The 12,571-nt window shown below is 41.9% G+C and overlaps 2 protein-coding genes across 4 annotated transcripts; one reads left to right on the top strand and one right to left on the bottom strand.

Moving 5' to 3' along the window:
• Positions 1-675: 675 nt before the first annotated feature.
• gzf1 (GDNF-inducible zinc finger protein 1) lies at positions 676-6,827 on the top strand. 2 transcript variants are annotated; one of them, XM_044106052.1, is made up of 9 exons: positions 676-778; positions 1,675-1,819; positions 3,189-4,177; positions 4,258-4,441; positions 4,524-4,690; positions 4,913-5,007; positions 5,110-5,277; positions 5,360-5,517; positions 5,610-6,827. In XM_044106052.1, exons 3-9 carry the CDS (start codon positions 3,204-3,206, stop codon positions 6,342-6,344), a joined length of 2,481 nt encoding a protein of 826 aa, XP_043961987.1. In that variant the 5' UTR covers positions 676-778; positions 1,675-1,819; positions 3,189-3,203; the 3' UTR covers positions 6,345-6,827. The 2 variants fall into 2 exon arrangements, with proteins under 2 accessions (XP_043961987.1, XP_043961986.1); XM_044106051.1 differs by lacking the exon at positions 676-778 and having other exon boundaries at positions 1,248-1,819.
• A 7-nt stretch (positions 6,828-6,834) lies between these two features.
• On the bottom strand, positions 6,835-12,085 carry napbb (N-ethylmaleimide-sensitive factor attachment protein, beta b). 2 transcript variants are annotated; one of them, XM_044106053.1, is made up of 11 exons: positions 11,861-12,085; positions 10,535-10,614; positions 10,268-10,384; positions 9,647-9,693; positions 9,170-9,247; positions 8,994-9,049; positions 8,753-8,837; positions 8,568-8,672; positions 8,428-8,496; positions 8,261-8,311; positions 6,835-7,978 (listed from the first exon to the last, which is right to left on the bottom strand). In XM_044106053.1, the coding sequence occupies exons 1-11, from the start codon at positions 11,959-11,961 to the stop codon at positions 7,877-7,879; spliced, it is 891 nt and encodes a 296-aa protein (XP_043961988.1). In that variant the 5' UTR covers positions 11,962-12,085; the 3' UTR covers positions 6,835-7,876. The 2 variants fall into 2 exon arrangements, with proteins under 2 accessions (XP_043961988.1, XP_043961989.1); XM_044106054.1 differs by lacking the exons at positions 9,647-9,693; positions 11,861-12,085 and having other exon boundaries at positions 10,535-10,609.
• Between the last annotated feature and the right edge of the window lie 486 nt (positions 12,086-12,571).

The following is a 12,571-nucleotide window of genomic DNA, read 5'->3' as shown; positions in this document are numbered from 1 at the left end:
ACCCAATGAGGAAGCAACTTTGTGGAGGTCCAGGACTCTCTTCCTCCTATTTAGACTGATTTATTTGCTTCTTTGGTGACATTCCAGAGGGAAGCAGTGGCTTTGAGGTGCAAACTGTGTCGCCGTTTCACTCAAAATGCTATAAAATCAGAAGCTGAAGTAGCGACATAATCATCTTGACTTTTCCTGGTGTTTTTAGTATAAACCATTACTTTCTTGTGAAGAAAGGTTTTGTTTTCACTCTCAGTCTGGAATGTTGGCAAACCGAACCAGTTTTGGTAATCCCTACTGACCTGGTTTATTATCAAAATTTCAAAGATTTCAGATGTGGTGCTGAGAAGAAATCCACCAAATGGATCTGACTTGACAGGATTTTAAGTTAAAGGAGGACGGGAACTTGAGAGCAACATGGGCGAGTTTGACGCACAAGAAAAGAGTAAAAATTACCCAGAAGGCACGCGGAGACCACGGCACGTACAATGAAAGAAACCAGCAGAGAACAATGAAAGCCGAGGAGCTTAAATACTGAGGAGGAGTGGCAGGATTGAAAGCAGGTGAGTTAATCAGAGGGACACAGACACACATGGGGGAGAATACAAAGCATGAACGCTGAGGGAAGCGGACTAATTAACACAGAGAGTTGAACCAAACACAGAAGGATCTACAAACCCAAAGGGGAAAAGACTTATGCTAACATAAGAGTCTAATCCAGAATACAAAATGAATAGAACAAAAGTAATAACCGAGCAACTCAACACAAAGGAATTTACTAAATATGGTAAGACCTTAACGACAACAATAAACAACCCAGAAATGTTTAGAATGCATGCACAGGCGAAAACCAAGTGCAAACATCAGTGGATCTGGACATCTTAAGTTGGAGATAGGATCAAACTTTTAGATTCAACAATGATGCAACACACACACACACACACATATGCATAAGAGCAATTAAGAAAAGAATAATTAACCAATTCACATAACGTGTTTTTGAAGTTGGACTAGGCACCCTTTGCATAGGTTTCTGGAAGAGCCACTCATGTCATGTAAAGAAAAAAAACTTTACAGCATATGGTACTTTTTTTTTTCCTTTTTGCATAAACATGTAACTTAAGGAGAAACATAAAAGCATCGTGATCAATAACTTGATTTTATTCAAGTTTTATAGCTTTTAAAAAGTAGAGTTTGAATGCAAAAATAGATCGCAGCTCTATAATAATTCACATGAATGGTTCTCACGTCTTCGCGTCTCCCTGGGCATTAAGGCATGAGACATCCTCTCTGCGCAATGCCGCCATCGTGTGGACACTGGGGAGCAATACGTGAAAAACGCAGCAATTTTCCTGTTATTTGTGTTGAACGTTACGGTAATATCACTTTACTCATAAATTGTCCTTAAAGCAGCTGCCGTAATTGTCGGTGTTTCTCTCCTAATCGCCGTCCAACACGCTTAATGACGATTAGTACTAAAACAAAACGCAATCACATAAAAGAAACGCCAAAATTTCTGCATAATAATTAATTCGACACAATAATTTGCTGTGTATCGCTAAACAACTACAGCTCATTATTACACGCGCTCGTTTTATTCCGGTTACGTAACGCCATCATCGTAGTCGATATATTATATTTTAAAATCAAGCGAAGGAAGCTTTTGTAGTCGGTATTTCACAGGTTAAACAAAGGACTAATCCAAAACCAGCGACTATGCCACCGGATGTCACTGCCGTGAAAAGCCTGGAGCGGTCTTTGTGAGGGACTTCAGCAGGAAGTGCCTTCCGCTGTGGAAGTGAAGGGCTGCCATTTTACCGAGCTTACGGTAAGAAAACTTAACTGGCGTTGAATGGCTTTGCTGGATGTCACACGGTCACTGTGCGAGATGCGTACTGTGGAGTCAGTTTGCGCAATAGCCTACACGTACCTTCATTTAGAGCCGAGTGTTGCTTTTAGATCTGATTTAGCTATTGTCTGCGATGCTAGTGCTAGCATTTACCTTGAGCTGCTGTCAATGGTGTCAACTCCAGAGTGATGGATTATGAGTGTTTTGCTCATGTGAAGATACACCTCGCGGCGAGAGACACACAATGCCATGAAGAAGGCAACTTTACAGAAATATTTGGCAACCTTTAGCACTTTAAGATACGACTATTCCTTTGCAGTACTGTATTCCTGCTGTGCATGTGAAAGTGTTGAAAGCATCACTAAAAAAATGTGTCATCCTTCGAGGAAGTATGTTTTTCTAATGTGATTGTTTTACTCGTTTTCTGTCTTCTACAGAACGATATGCAACAATGTAAAAGAAAAAAAAACATTGGAAAAGTTGAGGATTAATAAAATATAGCTAATCAAATTGAAAAGTGTTTGTAAAAACATATTAAAAGAAAAGATTCAGCAAAGACCAGAAACGCATAAGGAAACATTCAGTACCTCACAGTGTTCATAACCTTGATATTTTTTCCACATTTTGCAGTTTTACAGATAAAAAGTTTAAGTATTTTATTTACCTCCATTCCTTTCCCCGTCTAGCCAGCTTTCCTGTCCTTGCTAAAGCAGAGCGTCCCCTCAGCATGATGATGGCACCACCATGTTTAGCCATTGTGATGGTAATATTGGAAAATTACTTCCAAACTCGTGTTAAACCTCTCCATGATTGAATCCCTGCTCTGTTTGCTATGTCCCTTTGTCTTCTTGATGCTCTTGCTTCTTTCATGCTTGTGGGGTGCTTTGGATCAGTATTATGTGGTTTATCAAATGAAAAAAAAAAAAAATAAAATAGCCAATGTCAGAAGAAAGACTTCAAGAAGTGTAAATACAGAAGTTATTTCTTGTTAAAATGTGACCTGAAACTCTGATTTATGGAAATGAAATAAGAAACTTTTCAAGAGTGCTCTGCAACATTTAAATTAGAACAAAACAAAATATCCCTTTGAAGTACTTTAATACTTTAACATCGTTCACTAAAACCTTCCGATTATGATTCTCCATACTCCCCTTTTGAATTATTTGTAAGTTTGTCTTTGGTATTTTTTACATTCTATCTGAAGAAAAGAAAATTCAGTGTAGATTTCCCCAAACTGGTGACTCCTATTGGTATCAGACAGTTGGGGGACACGCATTTAAAAACATACTGTCGATCTTATAGGACATCTTCAGAGTAACATCATGTCCCATATTTGTGTTTCCCCCAGCGCCAGCAGTGATAAATGGGGATCAAGGTGATCCAGCTCACCTCAAAGTCTCACCATGAAAACCTTCTGGCTTCCCTGCATCAAATGAGGATGCAGGGGCAACTGTGTGACGTAACAGTCCAAGTGAACTACCAGGAAGAGGTAGAGGAGTTTCAAGCCCACCAGCTGATTCTGGCTGCGTCCAGCGGGTATTTTCAGAAGGTTCTCCTTTCTCAGGACGCAAACCAAGCTAATTTACAGCTCTCAAACATGCACTCGAGTGACTTCTCAAAGTATCTGGAGTTCGTCTACACGGGTAAGATAGAGGTCGCCAGGAATAAGATCGGCGACGTTCAGGAAGTGGCGCGATTACTGGATTGCGAGGGCCTGTCGGTGGTTTGCAGCGACGCCTTGAGCGCTGGAGTTCTGGAAAGGCCCAAAAGGAAAACCTGCGACTCCGAAGTCAAAGACGGAGGAGGAGAATTACCCTGCGCCGAAAAGGTTGACGCAAAGAAGCAACCTCTTAAGCCGCAGGTTTCGTCGCAGAGCCCCAAGAAACAAGACCGTAAAAAGAAGCTGAAGGCAAAAACCTTTCAAAGGAAAACGACCAAGCAAGTAAAAAAGTTGAAACTGAAGCTGGCGGGCCGTAAGGTGCTCCAGAGACGCTTGCGTTACTCTTTGAAAGAGGATCCTAAAGATAAAAACCAAACGAATGAATCTGAGGACAGAACCGGTGGAGATTCTGAACTAGAGAATGAAGAAGACTTAAATGAGGAACAGGAGATTATCGAGGGCAGAGCCTCAGATGAGGCGCATGACATGGACTTTGAGGAAGATGCACAGAGTAACGATCCTCAAGACTCGTTGTATGTGGACGAAGAGGAGGAGGATGACGAAGATGAGGAAGGACAGTCTGGGGAGGAAGTTAAAAGGATATCCAAGGCCCAGTTCAGCTGTAACAAGTGCCAGCGGACTTTCCACTATGAGAAAAGCTACTTGAAGCACATCAGGTAACTTGGTTGCTGTCCTATTAACCTTCACCAAGGTTCCCTTTGGTGTCGGCTATGAGCTGAACTGTTCCTTCCCCTAGCACATACCATGGAGTGAAAGCACACGTCATCCACCGCTGTGAGACTTGCATGCAGACCTTCGCCAACAGCAGCAATCTGAAGATCCACGAGAAGCACGTCCACAGCAACGAGAGGCTCTTCGCCTGCGATTCCTGCAGCAAGACCTTCAAACGGAAGAAGGACGTCGTCCGCCATAAACGACAGGTGAGGAGTGACAAAACCTTGCATGCCCCCATTTTTTTTTTCTGTCTGCATAATAAGCTCAACATTTCCTGTTGTGTCTCAGGTACACGAAAGGAACATGAGGCACGTGTGCGCCGAATGTGGGAAGTCCCTCAGCTCCAGAGCGGCCTTGTTGCTTCACGAGAGGACGCACACGGGCTTGAAGCCCTTCGAGTGCACCGTCTGCGGGGCCAAGTTTACCCAGAACTCTGCCCTCAAGATGCATCACAGGTAGAAGTTTTGACCTCTTTCCAGCTCATATGTAGGATTTCAGCCTTAAAATGCGACTTTAAGTACTTTAAAGTTACTTGGAGGTATTTCTGCCCATTTCCTAAAGTCTCCTCGAAGGGTTTTGATGAAGTGGATCAGATCACATTTGCAAGCCAGTGTAGGTTGGAATCACGAATAAGTGCAACAGACTAGTGTTCAGCAAGTGTGTTCATGTGTGTCTAGGACTCATACAGGAGAGAAGCCCTATGCATGTGATTTGTGTGACGCCCGGTTCTCTCAAAGGCACATGTTGGCCTATCACAAGAGATCCCACACAGGTAAAAAAAATAAAAAATAAAAGCGTTTAACAAACATTTTTCCAGATTTGAGTTTGACTTTGAACATAGACAGCTGATTAAACAAATCCTCTGTTGCTTTAGGAGAAAAGCCTTTCATGTGCGAGTCCTGTGGTAAAAGCTTTGCATCCAAGGAGTACCTGAGGCATCACTCTAACATCCACACGGGCTCCAAGCCGTACAAGTGTGAGCACTGTGGCAGAGGCTTCGCCCAGAGGAACTCTCTCAACCAGCATTTAAAAATTCACACGGGTATAGTTCCTCAGACACATTTGGAGTACAAGGAATTGTTTTTGCTTACCCCCCGATTCATTTTCTAAGTTTTGCTGCTCAGGTGAGCGTCCGTACAGCTGCAAGTCCTGTGATAAACACTTCACTCAGCTCAACGCGCTGCAGAGGCACCAGCGGATTCATACGGGAGAGAAGCCCTACATGTGTGGGCTCTGCAAACGCACCTTTACTGACAAGTCCACCCTGCGCAGGCACACTATGGTGAGTACGGCTTCTCTCGCCAAACGGCAAAAAAGAAGCATTTGTGTTTAAGGGGGGAGGCATTGATTCTCTTGTTTGGGTTGCCGAAACAGATCCATGGCTCGGATGCGCCATGGAAGACCTACCTGGTTGTGCTGGAGGGCAACGTGGAGGAGAAGAAGCCCAAGTCTCCTACAAAAGAAAAGGGAGGATCGGAGGAGAAAACGAGCACAGCCAACAAAAGCTCTTCCTCCGCAGTTGCCACCGTTCACGCCATTGACGATGAGGACAAAAGCAGCACAGAAACCGTGGTGGTTCCGACTGAGCCGGTGACTCTCCCAGCTGACTGGGCCAGGCACGGAGCCATCACTCTGGTCAGCCACGGCGGCGGCGGCACCATCGCCGTCATCCACACTGAGGTCCCGCCGGGGACGCAGATCCAGCCCATCGTGGCCACCGGGGGCACAAACGCCATCACGTTAGATGGTTCGGCCATCGCCGTGCCCTTTTCCATCCCGGTATCCGTAGCTCAGACGTTGTCCTCTGAAGCTCCGTCCGGCTCTCTGTCTGTTCCCACGCTCTCCGTCCCCATTTCTGAGACCTTGTTGGCGTCAGACATCTCCACTGTCTCGGCGACGTCTCTGCTGGAAGCAGCCGCCGCACAGACGGTTTTAGTCCCACCTTTGGAAAACAAGCCAACCTCTGAGAGCGATAAGTTGCACCCGGATATAGAGACTGTGATCGTTGGGGAGGGGATTCGTGGGAAAGAACAGGAACAACTCCTGAACGATGGACAGAACAAGACAGCAGATGAAGCAGAAACCACCAATGATCAAAGCTCTGCGTAGAAGAAACGTTCTTTGTGCTGTGATTAAGGATTTTGCAGCAATATGACATAAAGGCTTATGTAAAGCTTTTGGTGTCATTTAAAATCAATGTTGTACTGATAACAGCTGTGCATTATTACAATTTATTCTTACTACTTATCAGACTGTAATAGTAGTCAGGCAGCAGGTGACTCTTTGTTTTTTGGTCCTGGTTTATTTGTGCAAGCCTTTACTTGATTTGTACGTTACCATTTCATCTCCTTATTGTCATATCTTACCTATGTACTTAAACAAACTTTTCTTGGTAGTTAAGTATTTTAGTGAATTATGACGATACTTATGCAAAATTGCTTACATGTCATGTATAATTTAGTTGTGAGAGCTTGCATAACAATTTAGCCCCAACATTCAAGGCGATGAAGAATGTGTATTGAGAGTGACCAAAATGTATGTCTGGATTTTAAAATAAAATAAACAGGCGGTTGACATGTAAGCTCACAAACACCACAGTATTGAACTTATCTTTATTCTTCTTAATTTTAACAGGCATACATTTCATATCCACAGCCTATTGTTCCACATGGAAGAAGGTAAACACAGAGTTTCTGATTCTTTTTCTATTTAATTTGTAAAAACTTTGGTTTTGCTAACACTAGTGAATGTACACAACACAATGACATGCTAAGCAACCGGCTGTTTGGAAGGTGCACTACATCAAAATACACATTCAAGTGACTTAAGGAGGAAGGGGCCTCGTGCCGGTGCTCTTTATTTAAAAGTAAGGAATGCTTTTTACATTCAAACTATATATCTTACAGGTGCAAGCAACGTCTCGTCACAGCAAACACATCCTAGAGTTTTAAGAAAAAGTAATAAAATCATAATTTCATTGGTTCAGATACAAATATATAACAGTCAAAACTTGTGCATATCGTTGCCAAGTTTCAAGAGAAGTCCCTCCGTTGTGGTGGGGGAGAAACAATGGAAACGGCTTCGATGCATTATTCGGTACTGAGAGCGTGGGTTTGATCGTCTCCTCTAGGACTACGCAACAGAGGATTTCCTGAAAATGATCACAAACTGGCCCGTCGCCTAAATCAAGCAGGTTTACACGCCGACATGGATTTAAATACAAAAAAGCTTCGTCTGACTAAGAAAGAAACGGTAGAAAACATGCAGAGAACTCCTGTCAGTACTAGCATCAGACTCTGAAACCCCCTCCAGGAGGATTTCAGCTGAGAAAGGTATGCAGCAATCCTCTGTTCAGAGGTGAGGGCGAGAGGATTTACATTCTGACTGAATTTGGATAAGCTGGATTAAAAAAAAACAACAAAAAAAAACAACATGTAGTGCTTCTTACAACAGTGAGCAGTGGAAAAGTTAAAACAAAAAAAGAAAAAAAAGTCAGCGGACACTCCCGAACCGGTACGGTAACAGCGAGGAGAGTCTGAAAGAGTGCTCTGCAGTGTGTGTGTGTGTGTGTGAAAGCATGCGTGATGGAACCATCCCCTCCATGCTGCAACCCTACCCTGAGTTTTTTTTTTTTTTTTTTTTCATTTCAGATCACCTTCATCACTCTGGATGGTCTTTTTGATGCGCAACAGGAGGGTGGTGTGCCACTGGTCCAGACGTGAGATCGAGTCAAACTCCTTCACCTGCAAACAGGTTAAGATGAGGCACACAATAACCCCACAGTGCCTTCAAAAATCCTTCCCAACCCTTTCGAATTAAAGAAGTGAGTGTTGCATTGGGATTTTGTGTGACAAATCCACACAAAGTAGCAACAACTCTTGAAATAGAAATAAATAAAATCGAATTGTCTTACAAATACAAATACAAATGCAAATGCGCAGAGCTGAAATTGCGAGATTGTGATTGTAAAGTGACAATATGTAAGATTTAAAAAACTGGTTACAATAGGGAATGTGCTGACTCACCGCTTCTGTAAAGGCCTCGCTGTTCTGCTCCTCGTGAGCCTCAAGAAGTTTCTGTTCAGCCGAACACAAGAAGGAAGTTGCTATCAGAAGTTAACCAGATAACTCCCTTCGGGATCAGGGGAAGTATTTTTGAATTTGAATCCTTCAGAGGTTCAGCTCAGAGTTACCTTCAACAACTTGCATTCTCTGGAGTCTGAGAAAGCAGGGAACATCTCCTCATATTTTTCAACGGCAATCTGTTCGGGCAGGATGCACATATCAGCCTCGGCAACACGGTCCCCAGAAAACCTCAGAGGCGTGGACTTACCTTGGCGTTGAGCTCGTCCACAATGAAATGACACAGGGACGCTTTGAAGAAATACTCTTTGGCGCTGTATTTCAGCAGCGGGTTGTCCATCGTGTTCGCTCCGACCTCGATAGCATTCAGATCAGGCAAGCCTTAGCAGAATGGAGGGGTTGTTGGAAGCAAAGGGAGGAATGTGAAGTACACACCTGCTCGTAGATCTCTATGGCCTTCTGGTATTGTTCCAGCTGAGCGCAGTAAGCTCCCACTTTCAGCAGGCACTTGTTTGCAGAACTACAGAGAGAGGCGTCATCGATATGTGATCGATTGTATAAAGCAACACAGTTTAAGTTTGAAAAATCAACTGCTTCACGTTGACTGTTTAGACTGTGTTTGACCCCAACGTAAGAATTCAGTTTAAATAAAAAGGTCCACAATAAGAAACAGTACCTGTTTGACTCCTCTCCTTTGTAGTAGTCTGCTGCTTGCTCATAATGAGCAATAGCCTGTAAAGAAGAAGAAGAAAAAAAAAAAAAAGCACAAACAAAAATAAAATAATTTACAGCAGACGTATTAAAATGGCTGGCGGAATTTCTTTTTCACATCACTACCGCCGACTGCATTACCTTTTCGATATCCACCAGCTCAGACTCAAAGATTTCTGCGATACTGATGTGATGTTTGGCAGCGATGGTAAATCTTCCCTGGAGGAGGACGAGGAGGACGAGGAGGAAGAACAAAAACCATTACAGACCGGATCTATCGGGAGACGCCACACCAATCAACGGGAGAGTTCCACGCTTAATCCAGGGCCTCATCGAGCAGCAGTCGCTTAGTGACTTTGCAGTTACAAACTTTTCTGCATTTTTAACATTGTGAAATAAAAAGCTCATAGCAATTCAGATCCAGATTATTATTTTTTTTGGCAGGCAATAACTAAACTGAATGGAAAAAAATATATATATCTTTTGGGTCTGCATCTGTAAACTTCGAGGTGACGTCACGCACAGCGCCGTGTACACAAAGGAAATCCATAAACCGAAACGTCAAACACACAGAGACGAAGCAGAAACACCGATGGTCACGTTCTAAGTGCATCTTACCATGTCTGTGTATATATCGACGGCAGCATTTAAACACTTGATTGCCTCTTAGCAGCATAAAAGAAAGAGGAGGGAACAGTTAGACAGTACATTACAGCTCTTCTGGGTGAAATATGGAAGACTGTTTCACATGAATGAAATGGGGTGAATATTAGAAAATCAGATATTTTCAGATATATTGAAAGTTACTTTTTTTTGCTTTTGAGATAAGTAGGAGAATTTAAGCATAACATTAATGTTGGCCTTTATCAGCTGAATCACCAAAGTAAACTTTTAAGGACCTCTGATGCTCAATAAGCTGAACACAGCAAGTTAAAGTCGTTTTCTTACTTGTTTCATTTTTAGGAAACGGCTTTGATGCGTTATTCAGCACTGAGAGCGTGGGTTTGAGCTCGACAAATTTGGGTTCAAAATCTGGATATATCAACATGAGAGCATCAGGATAATAAAGACTAACAGCTTTATAGCTAGTAAAAGTATATTTTTTTAATACGTTGATATGATGCAAAGAGTGTAAGAGTTCATCACAGGGATACTGAGTCAGAGTAGATGGTTAAAATAATGAATGTTGGCAAGGTTTCCTCCATGCTCATATCACATGTGGATGTGTTCACATCTTACCATTAGGGTCAGACTTCTTGTAAGCATTTCCTGCGTCAATGAAACTCGTGGCACAGTCATGTTTGTTCTGGAGCTGCATGTGCAGACGGGCAGCCTTGCAGAAGGCATTTCCAGCAGCTGAAAAGAAATAGCAAGCATTGGCATTCAAACGGAGCTTATTCTCCGACTTCGGCTTGCAGTTTCTTGAATCTTGACCAGACAAATGTCACATTTATCCCACACCCTTCTAAAGAATGCTTCAAATTGTTATGTTGGAAATCCATTTACCGCTCCAGTTCTTGGCCATCTTGAACATGTTGGCAGCTCTGCAGTACATCTCGCACGCCTCCTCCACTTTGTGATGTCCTCTAGGGAAATGAAAAGGAAGAAGAAAACAAATATTGTTACTGTTTATATGCAAGGAGGAGTAAATTTACTGTAACTTCCAACCTGCGCCCTGAGACAATCGCGGAACATTGTACATGTGGAGACAAAGAAATAGTGTGCCCAAATTGCTTGTTTGTTGTTTTTTTTTTTTTTTTGCTAAATAGCACAAGCTTGGATAGGTTGAATGAATAACATAATTGAAAAGCAATTTTCAAATCTGTTCCAACAAGGTTACTTCAAGGTTGGAATTTTACATAACACAATTTTTGCATGTTTTCTGAATGTCTTGCATGACTTCTGACAAATTTTATACAGGATTTCTTGTAGCTCTCTTCTAGGCCAGATTTGTGAAATGCAAGGCTAAATTCTCCCATCTGATCAGTGGATTTTTGTAGCCCCTCCATAGTTCCTAAGGTCTGCTTCTCTGATTAATGTCATTCTTTTCTGGCCTTCCAGTGTACATGGGTGGCCATGTCTTTGTCATTTTGCTCTTTCGCCATTCTTAAATACCTACATACTCTAAATCTGCTTTAAAATTTGAGTGGTGATATTTGAAGCCACGTGGTTTTTCATTTGTTTGTTTCGAAAAACTCTTTGGAGGCCTTACATTACTTTTTCTGGAAGAGAATCTGCTGTTGTGCACAGTGATGTCTTTATAGCACCTCTAGGGATTAACATACCTTTTGTTTAACCAGTTGGTTTAGAAGTACAGATCCGGGGATCATCTGGGTCTTAAACTATGTAGGAATTATAGATATATATATATATATATATATATATAAATTTAGGATAATGGTTTGCATTTAAAGGCGTTTTATTTTAACATATCGGCTAATGTAGAGGAAGCTACTTAAATGTGTACGTAACTCATTCGTTATTTTTTTAAACGACTTACTTACATAATAGAGAATATTCCAGCTAAAGTATAGCACACTATAACCCTCTGAGGCTATATGATGGGTCTGCTGCGCATAATGCAATAGAAAGTCTTGCTTTACCTCTTTGTTTACATTGATAACAGCTAACTTAGCAAGCTGATTTACAGGGCTTTTCACAATTAAAAGTCATATGTCACCTTCTTGGTTGAACAAATTAGTACAATATTTCACTTTTAATATTAATATATAATATAATTTGGCCTTGTAAAATATTAAAGGTAGATTTGGGCTTCGTGCCAAGTTTGCTGCTGACACTTGCTAGCTGTTCTTTGGTGCAGTGCTGTCTTACCCTCCAAACATCCCTCCCAAAAAGGAGCCGGAGGACTTGACTTTTTTGTCAGCGTCTGCCATTAGCTGAATGGCTTCCTTTTCTTTGCCCGAGTTGTCCATTTCTTTAGCCTATTTAGAGGAAAACTTGTAGCCGCAGGAAAAAATAAAAATACCCGCAGAGGATTCAGTTGTGTACAGTAAGGATTACAGTCGATTTAGCGTAGGCGTAACTCGGCTTGTGGCTTTAGGAAGCGTGGCATCATGGGAGCTTGAGTTCTTTACAAACCAACAACGCTTGGTGTCATTGTGACAGAAACTACGAATCCCAATGGAAAAGAATCTGGATTTTTATCACACCCCGTGTTACGTAACACGTCGGCGCAGCTCCTAATATAGAAATTTCTTCCAGTAGAATGAATAATATTTAGGGGTATATATTAATAGTGTGTTTTGAATTTCTCCACAGATAAATACAACATTTATTGATATCTGGACAAACAAAAACAAAAAAAGGCACAGTTGGCAGTTTTGCAAGTGGTTTATTTGTCAGCAGAGGGCGCTAAAACACCATTAGAGATTTATGTTTCTAACGAAGTGAATCTCAACAGCCTTCAGGTATTTAGACACATTTAACTGTTAACAATTTTAATAGCCACCATAATTGCCTGTGTTTAAACTAGTGGCATAAAAATTTCCGAATTTTAAGGATTTGGATTTTGATCAATCATCT

This window comes from Gambusia affinis, linkage group LG22 (assembly GCF_019740435.1).
Source record: "Gambusia affinis linkage group LG22, SWU_Gaff_1.0, whole genome shotgun sequence".
NCBI classification, from domain to species: Eukaryota; Metazoa; Chordata; class Actinopteri; order Cyprinodontiformes; family Poeciliidae; genus Gambusia; species Gambusia affinis.
This window is presented reverse-complemented; position numbering and strand designations above follow the sequence as displayed.

Excerpts from the sequence above, each read along its gene's own strand:
- gzf1 (XM_044106052.1), top strand. The coding sequence starts at position 3,204 with ATGGGGATCAAGGTGATCCAGCTCACCTCAAAGTCTCACCATGAAAAC. Across the intron at positions 4,442-4,523 it reads TCGTCCGCCATAAACGACAG|GTACACGAAAGGAACATGAG; the intron begins GTGAGGAGTGAC and ends GTTGTGTCTCAG. Across the intron at positions 5,518-5,609 it reads CCCTGCGCAGGCACACTATG|ATCCATGGCTCGGATGCGCC; the intron begins GTGAGTACGGCT and ends TTGCCGAAACAG.
- napbb (XM_044106053.1), bottom strand. The coding sequence starts at position 11,961 with ATGGACAACTCGGGCAAAGAAAAGGAAGCCATTCAGCTAATGGCAGAC. Across the intron at positions 8,838-8,993 it reads AAAGGAGAGGAGTCAAACAG|TTCTGCAAACAAGTGCCTGC; the intron begins GTACTGTTTCTT and ends CTCTCTCTGTAG. Across the intron at positions 8,497-8,567 it reads TGGACGAGCTCAACGCCAAG|ATTGCCGTTGAAAAATATGA; the intron begins GTAAGTCCACGC and ends CTGCCCGAACAG.